The sequence below is a fragment of the Marmota marmota genome, unplaced genomic scaffold (assembly GCF_001458135.2).
Source record: "Marmota marmota marmota unplaced genomic scaffold, marMar, whole genome shotgun sequence".
Classification (NCBI taxonomy): domain Eukaryota; kingdom Metazoa; phylum Chordata; class Mammalia; order Rodentia; family Sciuridae; genus Marmota; species Marmota marmota.
Window position 1 is genome coordinate 46784792 of NW_026000108.1, and position 15751 is coordinate 46800542.

Sequence of the window (15751 nt, forward strand, 5' to 3'; positions counted from 1 at the left end):
CACAGTTAAGGATTGGATGACTTAGGTTTGTCTCTGTGCCTTCCATTCTACACCATTTGCCTATGTATCTGGGTTTTTTGGCTAGTACCATGCGGTTTTTGTTACTAAAACCCTACAGTATAATTTAAATTCAGGTATTGTGATGCCTTAAATATTGCTTGTTTTTGCTTAGAAATGCTTTGGCTATTCTGGGTCTTTTTTTCTTCCAAACTGATTTTAGGATTTTTTTTCTAGTTCTGTGAAGAATGTCATTGGTATTTTGATGAATGCCATTGGTATTTTGAATCTATGTATTACTTTTGGTAGTATGACCACTTTAACAATATTAATTTTGACTATCCATGAACATAGGTGGTCTTTTCAACTTCTGAGGTCTTTAGTTTCTTTCTTCAATGTTCTATAGATTTCACTGTTGAGTTAAAAAAATACACAAGGGAAGTATGAGAGTGAATATTACAAATAAATTTGACTTACAGATTGACAGTATTCACTTGTGTTCATTCCTCTTTCAGCATTTCCTGAGTAAACCAAGAGACTTTACTTCTCAGTTATGACAGTTACTTTTTGCTTTTTTATAGACAAGTAATAACAATGATAAACATTATTGAACACCTACTCTGAGTCACGCATGTATTTATTGTGCCCTCTTTACCAAATGCATTTCCAAGTTAAAGTTCATAATTTTATTTCTCTGATTTATAAGTTCCTAAAGTTAAGACTTCACCAATGTATCTCCAATATTTGGTATCAATCATACAGGAGCACTCATTAAATATTGTCCAGATGAATGATTGAGAAAGCATAGAGACTAATGATAACTCATTCATGGTTTTTTTCTTTGCCATTTTTTTGTGTTGAATTATTCTTCTGCTCAGTCTTTATAAGCTACAGGATAAAATATGATGAGATGACTTACAGATAATTTATAATTTGTGAGTGGCTTATTCTTGAACAGACCTATATCATCAAGAAGATAAAAATACTTCATTCTCACAGTCCTATGCAGAATGTTATGTCATTCTTAAAACACTATGAAATATCTGAATATCGTTTAGAAACAAAAACGTTACATTTCAGAAAATTTGAATTATCAGCTAATCATGCCTAGATTTAAATATCTCACTATACAAATTCTGAGTGTCAGAAGAACATAACAAACATTCAAGATTCCACAGCATGATGACACATACCTGTAAATCCTAGCTACTCAAGACCCTGAGGAAGGAGGGTCAGAAGATCAAGGCCAGCCTAAGCAAATTAGTTGGCCATAGTCTCAAAATAAAATTTAAAAATGGGCTTGGGGATGGCTAGTGGTAGAATACTTGCCTAGCATGGGAAAGGCCCTGAGATCAATTCCTGGTTGAAAGGAAGATTGATTAGAACTCAATCCAAAAATTTATTTCTGAATTGTGTTCTTCTAAAAATTAATTATTAAAGAAACTTTAGGTGCTGGGGTTGTGGCTTAGTGGCAGAGCACTTGCCTATCATGTATGAGGCATTGGGTTTGATTCTCAGGACCACATACAAATAAATAAATAAGGTCCACTAACAACAACAAAAATTAAATTAATTAAAAATTTTAAATAATAAATAATATAATGTAATATATGCATAAATTCCAGGGGTTATAAAAGACTTCTTTGGAAAACCATTATTCTTATTGCTTATTTTTCCTTTTTGTTTGTTTACTGAAATTTTCACTAATGGTAAGATGTCAAAATGCAAAAAAAAACAGCATTGCAACAACCCAAAAGGAAATATTTATTAAAGGGACAGCAAGGGTAAAGAAACACACACTTACTTAATCTTACATGCTAGATGCTGGTACTCCTGTGTTCACTATTAATTCCAGTCTCCGAGTAAGTCTGCATAGATTATTTCAAAACAGGTACATTGACTCTAAATATTTCTTTCATAAAAAAACCTTTATTCACATATTGTAATATTTTAAAAATTGATTAGTCCATCAATTTTCTAAACTTTATATAAGTATTTGTTATCATAAAAAGAAAAAGAGGAATGTAGAGGAATGAGCATATAAACAAAAGTCATAAGACTAGTAACATAATTTTCTTCCTTTCACCAGAGGGTGAACTTAGGGTTTCTCATCACTTGCCTAGGCCTGTTTCCTTTTCTATAAATTAAAGTTGTTTGTCCAAATGAATTCTCAAGAGACTATTCCATCTCTTTCATTTTTTTGCTTTGTCTAATTAAGCATCTCATTATATATCATTGTGTTTTATATTTATAATTTTGTTGCAGTCATCATTATTACATTGCCTTATAAAATGTTCCCTAATTTTAATTAAAAGAGTGTCAAGTTAACTGGGCCACTGGTGACATTTTGGGTCATGATACATTCTTAATAATGTAATGCAGGGATCTGTATTATAGTGATTAAATAGTAGAAGTTCTACAATTAACATTTAAAGCAGGCTTGACACAATGCAGAATATCAGTTAAGTTCTAATATGGCAGCAATTGAAATAAGTGTGTGTGTGTGTGTGTGTGTGTGTGCGTGTGTTATGAGGGCATAAAATAACTCCAGAAAGATTTTAATGATACTAGTAAAAGAAATTGCTTGGTGGGAGGAGAAATATGATGTTGGTTAGATGTTTTCATTTTGTCCCAGTTGAATATGTCCCATGTACCTGTTATAGCTATTTAAATAATTTTAATAATAGGCTTTTTTAAGATTTGAAACAGTTATTAAGTTATATGTTAATTTTCTATTATTAAAAAAACAAATTATTCTTAGAGGCTTAAATAATATAAATTTATTATTATTATCTTACAATTCTCCAAGACAAATGCTTGACAATGGTCTCATTAGGCTAAAAATCAAATTTTTCTATATATTCTGGGATGTATTGTATTTCCTTGTCTTTTTCAATTTCTAGAAGCAGCCACCGTTCCTTGGTTCTGGCTTCCTTTCTCCATCTTCAAAGCCAGCAGTGGCTTCCATGTCCCTGGCCTACTGTTCTGCCTCCCACTTCTACTCTAAAGGTCTCATGTGATTTCATAGCACAATCTCCTGCTCTTAATCTTACTCACATCTGCAAAATGCCTTCTGTTATATAATGTAATATATGCATAAATTCCAAGGGTTATAAAAGACTTCTTTGGAAAACCGTTATTCTGCCTAGCATAAGGTATAAGCAAAATATGTAAGGTAGCTTTAATTCTTAAATCAGAATTACTCTATTTTAAACAAAATGTGGGAGTGGCCTTTTGTATTTCTGTATTATTTGAAAAAAGTGGAATCATTGACCCTGATCTTCATGCTCACAGCATAGTTCTGCTGATTTTCCTGTTACCTAAATTTTGGCATTTCTTTGTCACAGCTCTCTATACTAAACACTAGTGCCCACAATGCAAAAGGCCCAAATATTGACCTCTTCCATAGTAAAATATTTTTTCTCACTCATCTGTATACAAATTATGAATTAAGTGACTTACTGATAAAAAAATAGAATTGTTGTAGGAGTGTGGGTTATGGATGGAGTCATTTTAAAGGTCCTTTTTCCAGTTTTTAAAAATCACAGTGGTTCTTCATTAGCAAACCCTAAAGTTTAAGCCCTCCTTCAAAAATTTTAAAAACAATGCCAAGAGATAGCTAATATACCTGTCCTCTTGTAAGTAGAATATGATGTTCTGCTCATTGTCTGAGAAAAAGTTACATTTAGAATTCCATGGGTTCTACAATTTAGTCTTTAAGTAATGTAAACCTTTAATTTTAGGCAGCCTGGAAATGAGAACTGAATTTTTTTTTAATGTTTCAGAAATTATGGCATATTTGCCTCTTCTGGGTATTTTATTTTTTATTTTCTTTGATGCTGAGAATTGATCCCAGGTAAATAATATGCCACTGAACTATATTCCCAGCCCCAAAAGTGAGTATTTGTATAAAATGTGAAGCAATGGGTTGTAAAGTAAGCACATGGTCCCTGGATTTGCAATCTGATTTCCTTATACACTATTGTATAACTTTTGACAATGTTTTTAACCTTAAGGAGCTTTAGTTGTTTTGTTTTGTTTTGTTTTGTTGTTAATGGGAAATAATATTTATTTTACATAGTGCTTCTTAGTATTAGGCTTTTAGAAAAATGATCATTTTCATTAAATGACCAACAATTTTCTAATGTGTTCCTTCCTGTTTATAAGAACTACAAAGTGAAAACTAGAGATTCAGGGAAGTATTCTAATTTCTTTGCCGGTCTGCAATTCTATTTCCAGTTTTTTTCTTGTAATATTTGCTACAATTGGTTTTTACGACTTCATGGAATATTTTTTAAATGGTGCTACTAAAATTCAATATTCATCATGTAACCACTTAGTCCATTTTTCATGCTCGTGAAAGAAAGAAAAGTGTTTGTGTGGTTTTATAAAATAGAGTCTCCTCTATATCTTTGAGCACCTGAAACTCATCATAAATTAAAAAAAATATATTCCTTAATCCACTGCAATTTCAACACGAGGACCAATGTGATGTTTGGCAAACTGGGCAACTTCTGTGTCTTTCAGATTTGTTGACTTTTTCCCTCAACTATTACTTAATTGAATTTCACATTGGATTTAATTTTCATAATGTATCTTCTTAATTTTTAGATATAGTAAGGATAGTGTGGTCATTCTTAAACCTTTATATTATGTGATAGATACATACTTGAATAATTTTAGATGACATTAATGATGTTTATTTGGTTCAAAAATTTGGTTCAAAATATTCTGGCGTGGGGGCATGGGAGGAAAGAAATGAAACCATATAGGCCCTTAATTAACCATTGCTGAAGCTGGATAAGAGGAACACATTCTTAATTTGGTCCTTTTTAGTACATGACTGAAATTGTTTGCAATTCTGTAATCATCTCCTTTCTAAGCTCCATTCACCCCTAACGTTCCTTCTGCCTCACCGCACCCTGCCATGGTTTCCACTATTCCCCCACTTGCCCTTCCTGCAGACCTCCACTTTGCCCTCATTCCCTCACATCATTTAGGTGCCCTCCTTGTGCTCTTCTCCCCCACCTCTAATAAGGTACATATATTATACTATGCTATGATTGCTTAGTCCTGCATCTAGACCCAAGTCTGTCAGTGGATGGATGATGTTTATCTTGTTCTCATGGAATCCTTAATACTGGCCGCAGAGTAGGACTGTGCAGTGGAGAAATATTTGCTGAATGATATGCACACATACACACACTTATCACAAGTTATCATTTGTTTTCTGTGTGGAAAGAGATACAGAGATACCCAGCAAGGAGAAGTCCATTAGTGCCCTTTGCCCCTCCATCAATGACTTATTTCCTGGATAAGTCAAGCATGTAGTTGTTTCTGTGGTACCCTGTGTTTTTCTAGATTCACTAAAAATATGTGATTAATATGATGAAGTGGATAGGAAAAAAAACCAGTTGGCAACTTTACAAGTCTTTTCTTTGATGATTACTTTTGATTTGTGATTACATTGTCACCTGAAAAGCTGACTTTATAAATGCCAGATGGTTATAGTTAGAGTGGGTTTTGATGACAAAAAAACCCCAAGCAGTTATAGTGCTAGGCATGCTTGATTTTCCACAAGCCCAAACAACACATTGACCTCTGGTATTTTGTTTTATCAGCAGCAGAGATGATCTTCAACAATAAAGTAAACTTTTTTTCAGGAGGCTTAGCTACTTTCAGAAAAATTCCATATGCCATTCTTAAATACAGCTTAGTATCAATTCCTTTATTCCCACCTGGTATCATTATTGTAGTAGAACACAGAGACATAATGTACTATCATCCTAAAGTTTGTAAAAGCAAAATGATAACATTACTAAAAACCCCAGGAGCAAAAATGTGGCATTTCCTTTATTGTCTTTAAAGGGGGAAAGTGTCATATCTCTACAGCAAAATAATCAAGATCAGCAGTTGGAAAATTTAAAGCAAACAAACAACAACAACCAAAAAAAGAGGCATGATTGTATCTGGAGGGCTGTAAACCATTAAACTTGTTTATAACACTATATTGAAATGATGAAAAATTTAGTTGAAAATGGTGTAACTGAAGAAGCCAATGGAGATTTTATGATACTAAATGTGTTTTTATTTTAATAAGGAAGTTATGTTCATTTTCCCAATTGTATATAATTGTATTTTATCGTATCTTTTTAACCAATGGTCAGTGGTTGATGTTATTAATATTATGGATAGGAATAGAATTTGAAATAAATTAAATGGGTTAGGAAAAAGTATATAAAACCAGTATATTTAACCCTTTGTCTTCATTATTAAGTTTAGATTTGAGGGCTGGGGGTGTTATTCAATAGTAGAGCACGAGGCCAATATTATGGTTTGGATCTGAAACATCCCCCAAAGGCCCGTATACTAAAGGCCTGGTCACTACTCTGTAGGGATATTGAGAGGCAGTGGAACACATAGGAGGTAGGACTTAACGGAAGGCATTTATATCATTTGGGTCATGTGCTTGAGGGGAGTCTTTGGATGCTGGCCCCTCTCTCTCTCCCTCACTTCCTGACTGTCCCTTGCTCCTAGTTATAATGTACTGCCTTGCCACAAGCCAAAAGCAAGAGGGCCACGTGACCGTGGACTGAAACCTTTGAAACTGTGAGCAGAAATAAACCTTTCCTCCTTATAAATTGATTTTTCACAGGTATTCATCTCAGGGACAAAAAGCTGAATAAACCCACCTACCATATATAAGGTCCTGGGTTTGATCCCCAGCAGCACAAAATAAATAGAAAACTAAAACTAGGTGATTACAATAAAATTAGATTTGAGCCCTTATCTTTCTTTTTATCTTTTTAGAGTTTCTTATCAAAGTCAGATACTATCTCTTGTCATCTGGTGAACTCTCCAAGTACTGTACATGGAAATTAAACTAGGCCTTTCCTGAGCACACTGTGAAAAAATGGCAACCTGACCATTCCACTCCAGGTCCCCTCTAATTCATTCTAAGTTCTTTCCATTGCCCTTAGTATCTCAAACACATAATGTAGTTGGTGTAATTATGTGTATTGCTCTTTTTCTGTCTCCCTCTACATAAGGATATGGATTATCACTTTTATTTTGGTTTGTGGTGAGTGCAAACCACTGAGAAAGGCACCTGTGGCAGATTAAGTAATTAATGGAAGAATGAATCTGTAATTAAAATAGATAAAAATTACTGAGTACTATGCACCAAACACTGTTCTAATTACTACATATGTACATATGCGCGTGCCAACACTATGAAGTAAGTGCTTTCATAATTCCATGATACAAATGAGGAAATTGCGGCACATAGAAGTTGAGGAACTTGATAATTACTTTGCTGGGTTAAATGGCTAATGGCAGGATCTGCATAGCAGCACAGGAAGCCCTGCTTCCAGCTCATGATCTTACCTGCAGGTTAAATTGCCTTTACTTTGTAGACATGGCCTTATAAAGAAAACAAATACTTATTTTCCCAAATAAATAGCTCCCAACATTTTTATTGTCTCAACACACCTGAAAGATCACAGCTTATATACCTAGAAAATAATGTCTTTTCCTGGGAGGCTTCAGAGGGAGGCGGCTGCAGGCTGGCTATAAAGCATCCTCTTTCTCTCTGTCTCTGACATCACTCTTAACAACCACCACCTTGACTTGACTTTCAAAAAAAGTCTTCAGCTTCTCAAAATGTCAGCCTCCTCATTTTAAAATGTGGGTTTTGGACTACAAGCTATCAAATGTCTTTCTCCTTCCAAATTCTGTGGTTCTATAAATGTATTTCTGTGCTCAGATGTGCAGGTGTAGTATTGACAGTAGAAAGAGAGAAAAGCCTTTTCCTCTACTGAATGCTGGTCAAATCCTTTCTATATTTGAACTTTAGTAGAAATTGCACAGGGTTCTTCAATGAAATAGAAACTAAATGAAAGTTGAAAAAGAGATTGAAGATAGAAGAATAATGGCTTTTTTGGAATCCATAATAGCCTTTGGATTTTGCTACTAGGCTCTGTTGACCAGACCCTTGCAATTTCTACCTCTTTGGCATACCTGGCACTGAATAGTTCACATTTTCATTTCAGAACACGAGTTGCCTTTTTTTTTTCCTTCTATTTGCTAGATTATTCTCTGCTTTGACCCTCTAACTATAGTTGAACTATACAACCCCAGGCCACATTATCTGTTTTATTTTTCTATAGTTGGGGAGATTGTTTCTTTCCCAGATATCAGTCACCTTAATATTAATTATTTCAAAATCTGATCAACCAAGACTTTAGTATTATACCATCTTAGGTCAAAAAGAAAGAATCTGAAAAGCATCTCCATAATAATCAATACTTTACCCATTGATGTGAAAAGTAAAATGGTATAGCTTCTTTTGAGATCAACCTGATAGATCCTCAAAAGTATACACATGTAGCCAGGGTCAATAGGTACTGCATGACTGTAATCCCAGTGACTCAGGAGGCTGAGGAGGAGGATCGAAAGTTCAAAGCCAGTCTCAGTAAATTAGCAAGGCCTAAGAAACTTAGTGAGACCATGTTTCAAAATAAAAAAAATAAAAAAAGGGCTATGGATGTGACTCAGTGATTAAGTGCCCCCGGTTCAAAACCCAGTACCAAAAAAAAAAAGTATACACATGCAATTACTTAGGATGCAGTAATTCCATTTTGGGGTATATATCCAAGAGAAATGCATACTAAAACGTGAACATGAAAGGTCTTAGTAGTGTTGCTATATTAGCCCCAAAGTGAAAATTATGCCAAATGCCCATCGGTTGTTAACTGGATGAATAAAACATGGGCTGTTTATATAATGGAATATCATTTAGCAACAAAAAGAAAGATTTATCCTTCAAAAATGGATAAGTTTTGAACAAAGACATCGAGTAAAAAGTCCTGATTATAAAAGATGACACATTATATAATTTCATATGAAATGTTCAGAATAGGCAAATCTATAGAGACAGGAAGTAGATGAGCAGTTGCCTAGAACATTGATAGAGTGAAAAGAAACAGGGAGTGATAGCTAATGGACTTGGGATTTCTTTTTGTAGTGATAAATATACTCTAAAATTAATAGTGCTGTTTTATTTCACAACTATGAATATACTAAAAATCACTGAATTGTATACATAATGACTGAATTTTAAGGTATATAAATTATATATTAATGTAGATACATGTATATGTATGTGTAAAAATATACATATATATGTATATTCATGCAAATGTGTCCTTTTTCCTAGAGTAAATATGAATAATGTCTAACTCAGAAGTTAACCGCTATTTTTTTTTCCCTATTGCCACTGGTTTTGTGTTTTCTAGAGAAACCTCTTCCCCACTCTCTTAGCGTAAATATTTGGAGGTTTGAGAATTAAACCAACAAAAGACAGATTAACAGGATAAAAGGCATGCAATTTTTATCAACATTTATACACATGGAAGTTCACAGAAAGAAGTGAAATTCAAATAAGTGGTTACGTTCAACAATTTATATGTTTTTTAACAAAGCAAAGAGAATTTGGGCCTTGAGGAACAATAAATCTTAAGGAATTGACTAGAAAATAGATGGAACTAATGGAAGATAAGGATGATTTTTGTGGGCTGTGTTTATATAAAATCATCTTGCTTCTGGCTCCCATCTTCAATGTGGGTCATTCTTCTTTTCAGGTACTAGGGTGTCTGGAGAGGGACACTTCCTCAAAGGGAAATTCATACCTTGATTTTAGACAGCTGAGCAGAGGGCAGAGAACTCTTCTGAAAAATGTTCATTCTCAGTTGCCTTCAGCTCAATGTAATCCTTATCCCAAAGTGGCACATAATAGGGTAGAATATTCTGGTCCCCTTCATCTTCTAGGTTCCTCAACTATAAGAATGAAGCTTTTATTTCTTTTCTTTTCCTTTTTAATTATTTTATGAAACTTGTCATTAATCATGTTTGTTTTTTTATGTACTTCATAGGAACTAAAATTAAAATGGCAGCTGAATCAGCAGCATCAGGAAGCTCAGTCTTCTAAATTGCATAACCATTGTAGTTAACCTTTAAAATTGAAATTCTGCAGCACAAAAGATTTAAATGCTAAAAGATTCATAAGATGAATCTTAATTTGGAAGTATATTTTGTGCAAGAAACAAATATGATAGAAAATGATTAAAATAATATTTTCAGTGCATTCTCACCTAGCTTCATAGAGCTAGGAAGGTCAGAGTGAATAACTAATAATTTTAGCAAAAACTACCAAGAATTTTTAATGAATGGACCCACCCACTATGAACCAAAGAAATGACAAACTCCAGGACTTCCCACAAAATGTTTTTTTCATGAAAGTTATCAAGAAAGTTTTAAAATTTTATTCATAAAGAGGGAGATTCAAATACTTAAAATTAATAAAAATATTTCTATATTCTACATATAGAAAGCTTCAAAACTAATTTCTGTTTGCTAAAAATAATTTAAACAGAAATATGCTTTTTTTAAATATCAAGGTCACAAATTTTTAATGTTATTTTCCAAATTAATTTATAAAGTTAATGTAAGATTTGTATTGTTTTTGTGGTGGTGGGGATTGAACTCATGGTCTCATACATACCACACAAATGTTCTACCACTGAGCTATATTCCCAGCCTTAAAATCAATGTAATTCTAATCAAAATCTCAATATGATTTATTGTTTTTAAAAATCAGGAAAAGGGAATAAATTCTAGAGAAAAATGGACAGAAAAATGTACTTTTAATATTTGAACAGTAAAAGCAATAACAGATGTAGTATATCACATGTTTGAATATATAAAGCTACGAAGACAAATACTGGGCAAACTACTATGACAACAGGGTCAGGAGGAGAAAATGATGAACAAGAGTAAATATGTCCTCTATGTGAGAGTATTCTAGTGAAATATTTTAAAACAGTATGTTTGTCATTCTTTTTACGTCCTGAAGTTCCTTTTGAACTGATTGCTATTTTTTTTTTTTTAACATTTCATTGCTGTGGGTTGAACCCAAGGCCTCATTCATGCTAGGCAATCATTCTGTCACTGAGCTGCATCCCTAGTCCTGATCACATTTTCTGTTTAAATTATTCACCATTACATCCCTAGTCCTGATCATATTTTTAGTTGAAATTATTCACCATCACATCTAAGATAAATGCTTATGGAATTTATTTATGATTTTGTCATAATTACTAGTTTGTTTACAGTAATTCTTAAGGAGTCAAATGGAGCTTGCAGAGGGAATGGAGTCTTCTCACTATACACAGCCCTCTCCCCATGTTCTGATGTGTACCTTCTGATGAAGAGCAACTACTTCTCTAGGAAGCATTTCCTTAGTTAGACACAGATTAGAATAGGCTCTATTAATAATTAAGTATTTTGTGGATAAAAAATTGAGTGCCCCTGACAAAGTAAAATGAAAATCTTTAATAGCTTTTATTCTGTGGATCAGAACTCTCTTATCAACAAATTTAAAACTATTGCTGCCTTTCTGGCCTTCCTCTAAGCCTTAAGTCTGTGTCCATTCCAACCACTTTGGCTTTCCTTGACACACAACATCTTGCGGTCAGCTAGATTTCTCCTTGAAAAGAGAATAAAGATTTTAGAAAACCGGCTTCAGGTCTTGACTATCCATAACCTCATTCCCTTGCCTGTTTGCTATCCCTCTCACCCATCTGGGAAATATATGCATCTGTGTGATTGTGTGCTACCTACAGTGTCTGTGTTGAGCACCCTTGAAGCTCTTTGCTCATCTCCAGAAGAGAAGCAAATGTGGCATTTAACTGAACTGCTTACTTCAGCCTGAGTAAGGGAGATAGTTCTAAAAGCTCTTACTTGACAGAGTTTCATCACTAAATTCTGTAATATGATTTTCCCAAGGTTTAGTATAATGATATTTTCTTTGAGAAATGTATTATGATATAAATTAAAACACCAGATTTGTAGTCAAAACATTGTGGACTTGCTTTTTATTGGTTGCATGTGCCTGAGCAAGACACTTAATCTTCTCTGCTTTTTTTTAAATTTAAAATTATGTATATATTAGCATAGTATATGATCCTCATAGTAATAGTGGTTAAATAAAAGAGATGTTTTGTAATTATTGTCATATTTTGAAGGCTCTATTCCTGTAGACATGAAATTAATATTTTTTTATATGTGAGGCTGTTTCAAGCCAATATAAAGTGAAAGATATATATTATTTCCGTTTACAGGAACCACAGAGTTTCAAATCAATTCATATGTAATGATTCAGGACCTTAAAAATAGCAATGTCTTTGCAGCCAAGTGTGTAGTCTAGCTAAACAGGTGGTTTTATAATAAAGATAATCTGAAGTTTTTAATAAGCGGTATTAAACATAGACTGCTAACAGTGCACAATTGGTAACTTGTTCCTTTTATAATAGTGCTTTAGTATTCCACTGAAACATGGCTAGTGGATGTGCAATATTCTTAGTTACCATTATGAGGGACTGTGTATATTACACCTTCTCTACTGTCTCTGCTGTTAGCTGGGAAAATGCTGGGAGCAACAGCAGCTACTATCAACAGGGAGCCATATTAATTATTTGAAATGTGCCTCATAAGAGGAATCAGGAGAGTTTATTACAAGTCGAATATTACTTGAAACGGGAAGGTTACTCTAACTGTTATCATAATCTATGTATCATTAACTTTCCTTGTTTAGGAAAAGAGATTAACAACCCTGTAAATTGCTATAGTAAATGTGAGAAATATAACTGCATATTCCCATGTAGAAAGGAAGTGGTGGATTCTTCACTTCTACCCAAACCGTTTTTTACATAAAGCAGCTTTAGAAAATGAATTGACTATGTAATTATGCTTCCTTGCCTCAAAATCCTAATGGTTTGCTGCATCATCAATATAAACTATAGTTACTTTGAGTATTAGAAAAAAAATTGTATTTAAGCTAGCTTTTTTTTTTTTTCCTAAGACAGGGCCTCACTGTGTTGTCCAGAGTGGTCTTGAAAATGCTAACAGTTTTTTAAATCACCATTTTGAATTCCAAATCAACTAGCACTTAAACTCATAAGACAAAAAGCATATTACACTTAAGTATGTGAGCAGATAGAATGCTTTATTAGAAATAGAGAATAAATCCAGCTATTTGCTTTTTAAATTATGACTCCTTCTTGTTTTTCCATCAAATACAATAAGCAGGTAGGAATGTTTTATCTATTCAAATAATGGAAGAAAATCCTCAAGGTAAAATATAAGTTAATCAGTGCTGTCAAGTGGTCTAAATAAATGTTACTCAAAGTGTCATCTGTATGTTGAGTGCCAGTTTGCAAATTGTTTATTACTTCTCTGCAATGAAATGAGTACAAATATTGAAAGCAGGTTGACAGAGCACTTAATATCTGTTTAATCTAGCAATAAAAAATGGGAACTTGAATTTTTTATGTCTTTGAAGTTTTTCCATTTCATTTTTCTTATAACTCGTTTTTAAAGTATCACTGCATAATACATTTATAATTTAAATAAAAGGAGAGGAAGACTTGTTGAAGCAACAATTTATTTGGGTGATGTTTGGATGATTTATTCTATATTTATGTTTGGGAAGATTTTTCTAAACTCTGAAGTGAATATTAATTCAATGTAGAGCTAGAAAATATGACATCATAAGAACAAAAGGCATATAAAGACAGAGTTTCTATGTCTTAACATTTCCTTTTGTGTCCACAGGACAAGCACATCATGGACAGGTTTCCTATATCTCTCCACCAATTCACCTTGACTCTGAGCTGGAAAGACCCCCTATTAGAGGTGAGTTCTTCCCTATTTAAAAAAAAAGAAACAATAGTTTCATCAATGATCAACATTCTTTGATGAGGTTCAGTAATTAAAAAAGACAGTTAGTTATAAATATGTATTTTGTACTGCAGTGATTGTTTAAAAAAGCAGGGATTAAAAAAATAAAGTGTGTGAGTAGTCTGGAAACAGAGAGTCTTTCTTATATTTGAAAGTGTGAGCTATTGTTCTGGGGAATACTTGTAAGCCAAAATATAACCAGAATACAGCAGCTTCATAAAACAGGGATCCATAGTTATTCAACTAATGGTGGACAAGTTGAGATCACTAGATAACATTACTTTTTTACAAGAATTTTCTTTTTTTCCATTATCCTATCTTTCACATTATAATATCTTGATCAAAAGCATAGTGACACATTTACTTTTAGAAATTGTCATTTTATTGTGATTCCATTTAAAAGTTATTTTATTGTTACTAAAATCACTTAGTTTTAAAATTAAATTATGTATTTTCAAGTTGGTGCCACTTTATGTTTTAGTTAAAGCTTTGTTGAATAGTCATACAAAATGAAAATCCAAAGGTTAGAATTAAATGATTCAAAATACAAGTAGAGACGCCTGGCATGGTGGTGCATGCCTGTAATCCCAGCAACCTGGAATGGTGAAAGGAGGGCCACAAGTTCAAAGCCAGCTTCAGCAATTTAACAATGCCATGTCTCAAAATAAAAAATAAAAAGGTCTGGAGATGTGGCTCATTGGTTAAGTGCCCCTGGCTTCAATCCCCAGTACTAAAGAAAAACACAATTTGAAAATTATTCTTTGTGCTTTTAAAAAAGCCCTTATCCGGCTGGGCACAACATCACATGCTTGTAATCCCAGAGGCTCGGGAGGCTGAGGATGAGGGTCACAAATTCAAAGCTAGCCTCAGCAACTTAATAAGCCCTATTCACTTAGTGAAACTGTCTCAAAATAAAAAGTAAAAGTGGGCTGGAGATGTGACTCAGTGGTTAAGTGTCCTGGGTTCAATCCCTGATAAAGAAAGAAAGAAAAGAAAGAATGAAGCACTTATCTATGGTTTTCAGAATGTTTCATAAAAAATGTTTCATAAAAAGAGATCAAAGCAGATTTTGTTTGTTTGTTTTCTGCAGTACTGGTACACTGTACCTCTGAGCTATGCTCCCAGCCCTATTATTTTTTTGAGACAGGGTCTTACTAAACTGCCCAAGCTGGTCTCCGTCTCGAAAATTCTCCTGCTCTGCCTTCAAAACAGCTGGGATTACAGGTGTGTGCCACTGTGCCTGGCTCAAAAAAACTAATGTTTTTTAAACATGTCCTCAAATTTTATAAATACCAGTTATCCCAAGGTCACTTTTTGGTTTTAGCTAATGCAGCACTTTTTTTTTTGAAAGTATCACTTACCTGATTTAAAAAAAAATTAGATCTGATTATTTTTTAGCATGTTTTATGTCCAGGCTTTTTACCTCTTGTCTAATAAATTTCTGCCAGCTTGTCAAGGCACTACTGTATTATCAGTTCCTCAGAAGGGAGGAGCTCTGTGCCTCTGTCTCTAAATGCCCCTGTGCTTCCCTCCATTATAACTAAGGCATTGTATTTGATAGAGCAGCATGCATGTTTCCTCTCTTATTTGTATGCTCCTGGAGGGCAGAGGGTACCATAATTATTATTTCTCTCCAGCCATTGGTCTATGCTTGACACATATTGGCAACTCATCCAGTGATTTCTGTCCAAATGACTAACAGTCTAGATTTTGAAAAATGCATTTATGTTTTTTAAGAGAAAAAGGAGGCAGGGATGAAAAAGGAATCCCACAGAAAGGAAACAGAATGAACCAAAACATGGATATATGAAATTGTGTGGTATTTCTAAGGTAGTATGCTGGAGCAATTCTACAGAGAAAAAAAAAATGGAATAATGTAATTAAGACTATGAAGGTTTCTGTATTCTTTACTAAGGAGTTTGGAAAAAAAGAACCATGAAGTACTTTTGGGTGTTTC

At 33.6% G+C, this 15751-nt stretch overlaps 1 protein-coding gene across 30 annotated transcripts in view; it reads left to right on the plus strand.

Moving 5' to 3' along the window:
• The window catches only part of Adgrl3 (adhesion G protein-coupled receptor L3), a 790900-nt gene that overhangs the window by 526096 nt on the left and 249053 nt on the right, over positions 1-15751 (plus strand). For all 30 annotated transcript variants that reach the window (XM_048784572.1, XM_048784544.1, XM_048784554.1 and 27 more), the window contains one exon: positions 13669-13749. In XM_048784572.1, coding sequence (XP_048640529.1) covers positions 13669-13749 — 81 coding nt within the window. The remainder of the gene's footprint in view (positions 1-13668; positions 13750-15751) is intronic.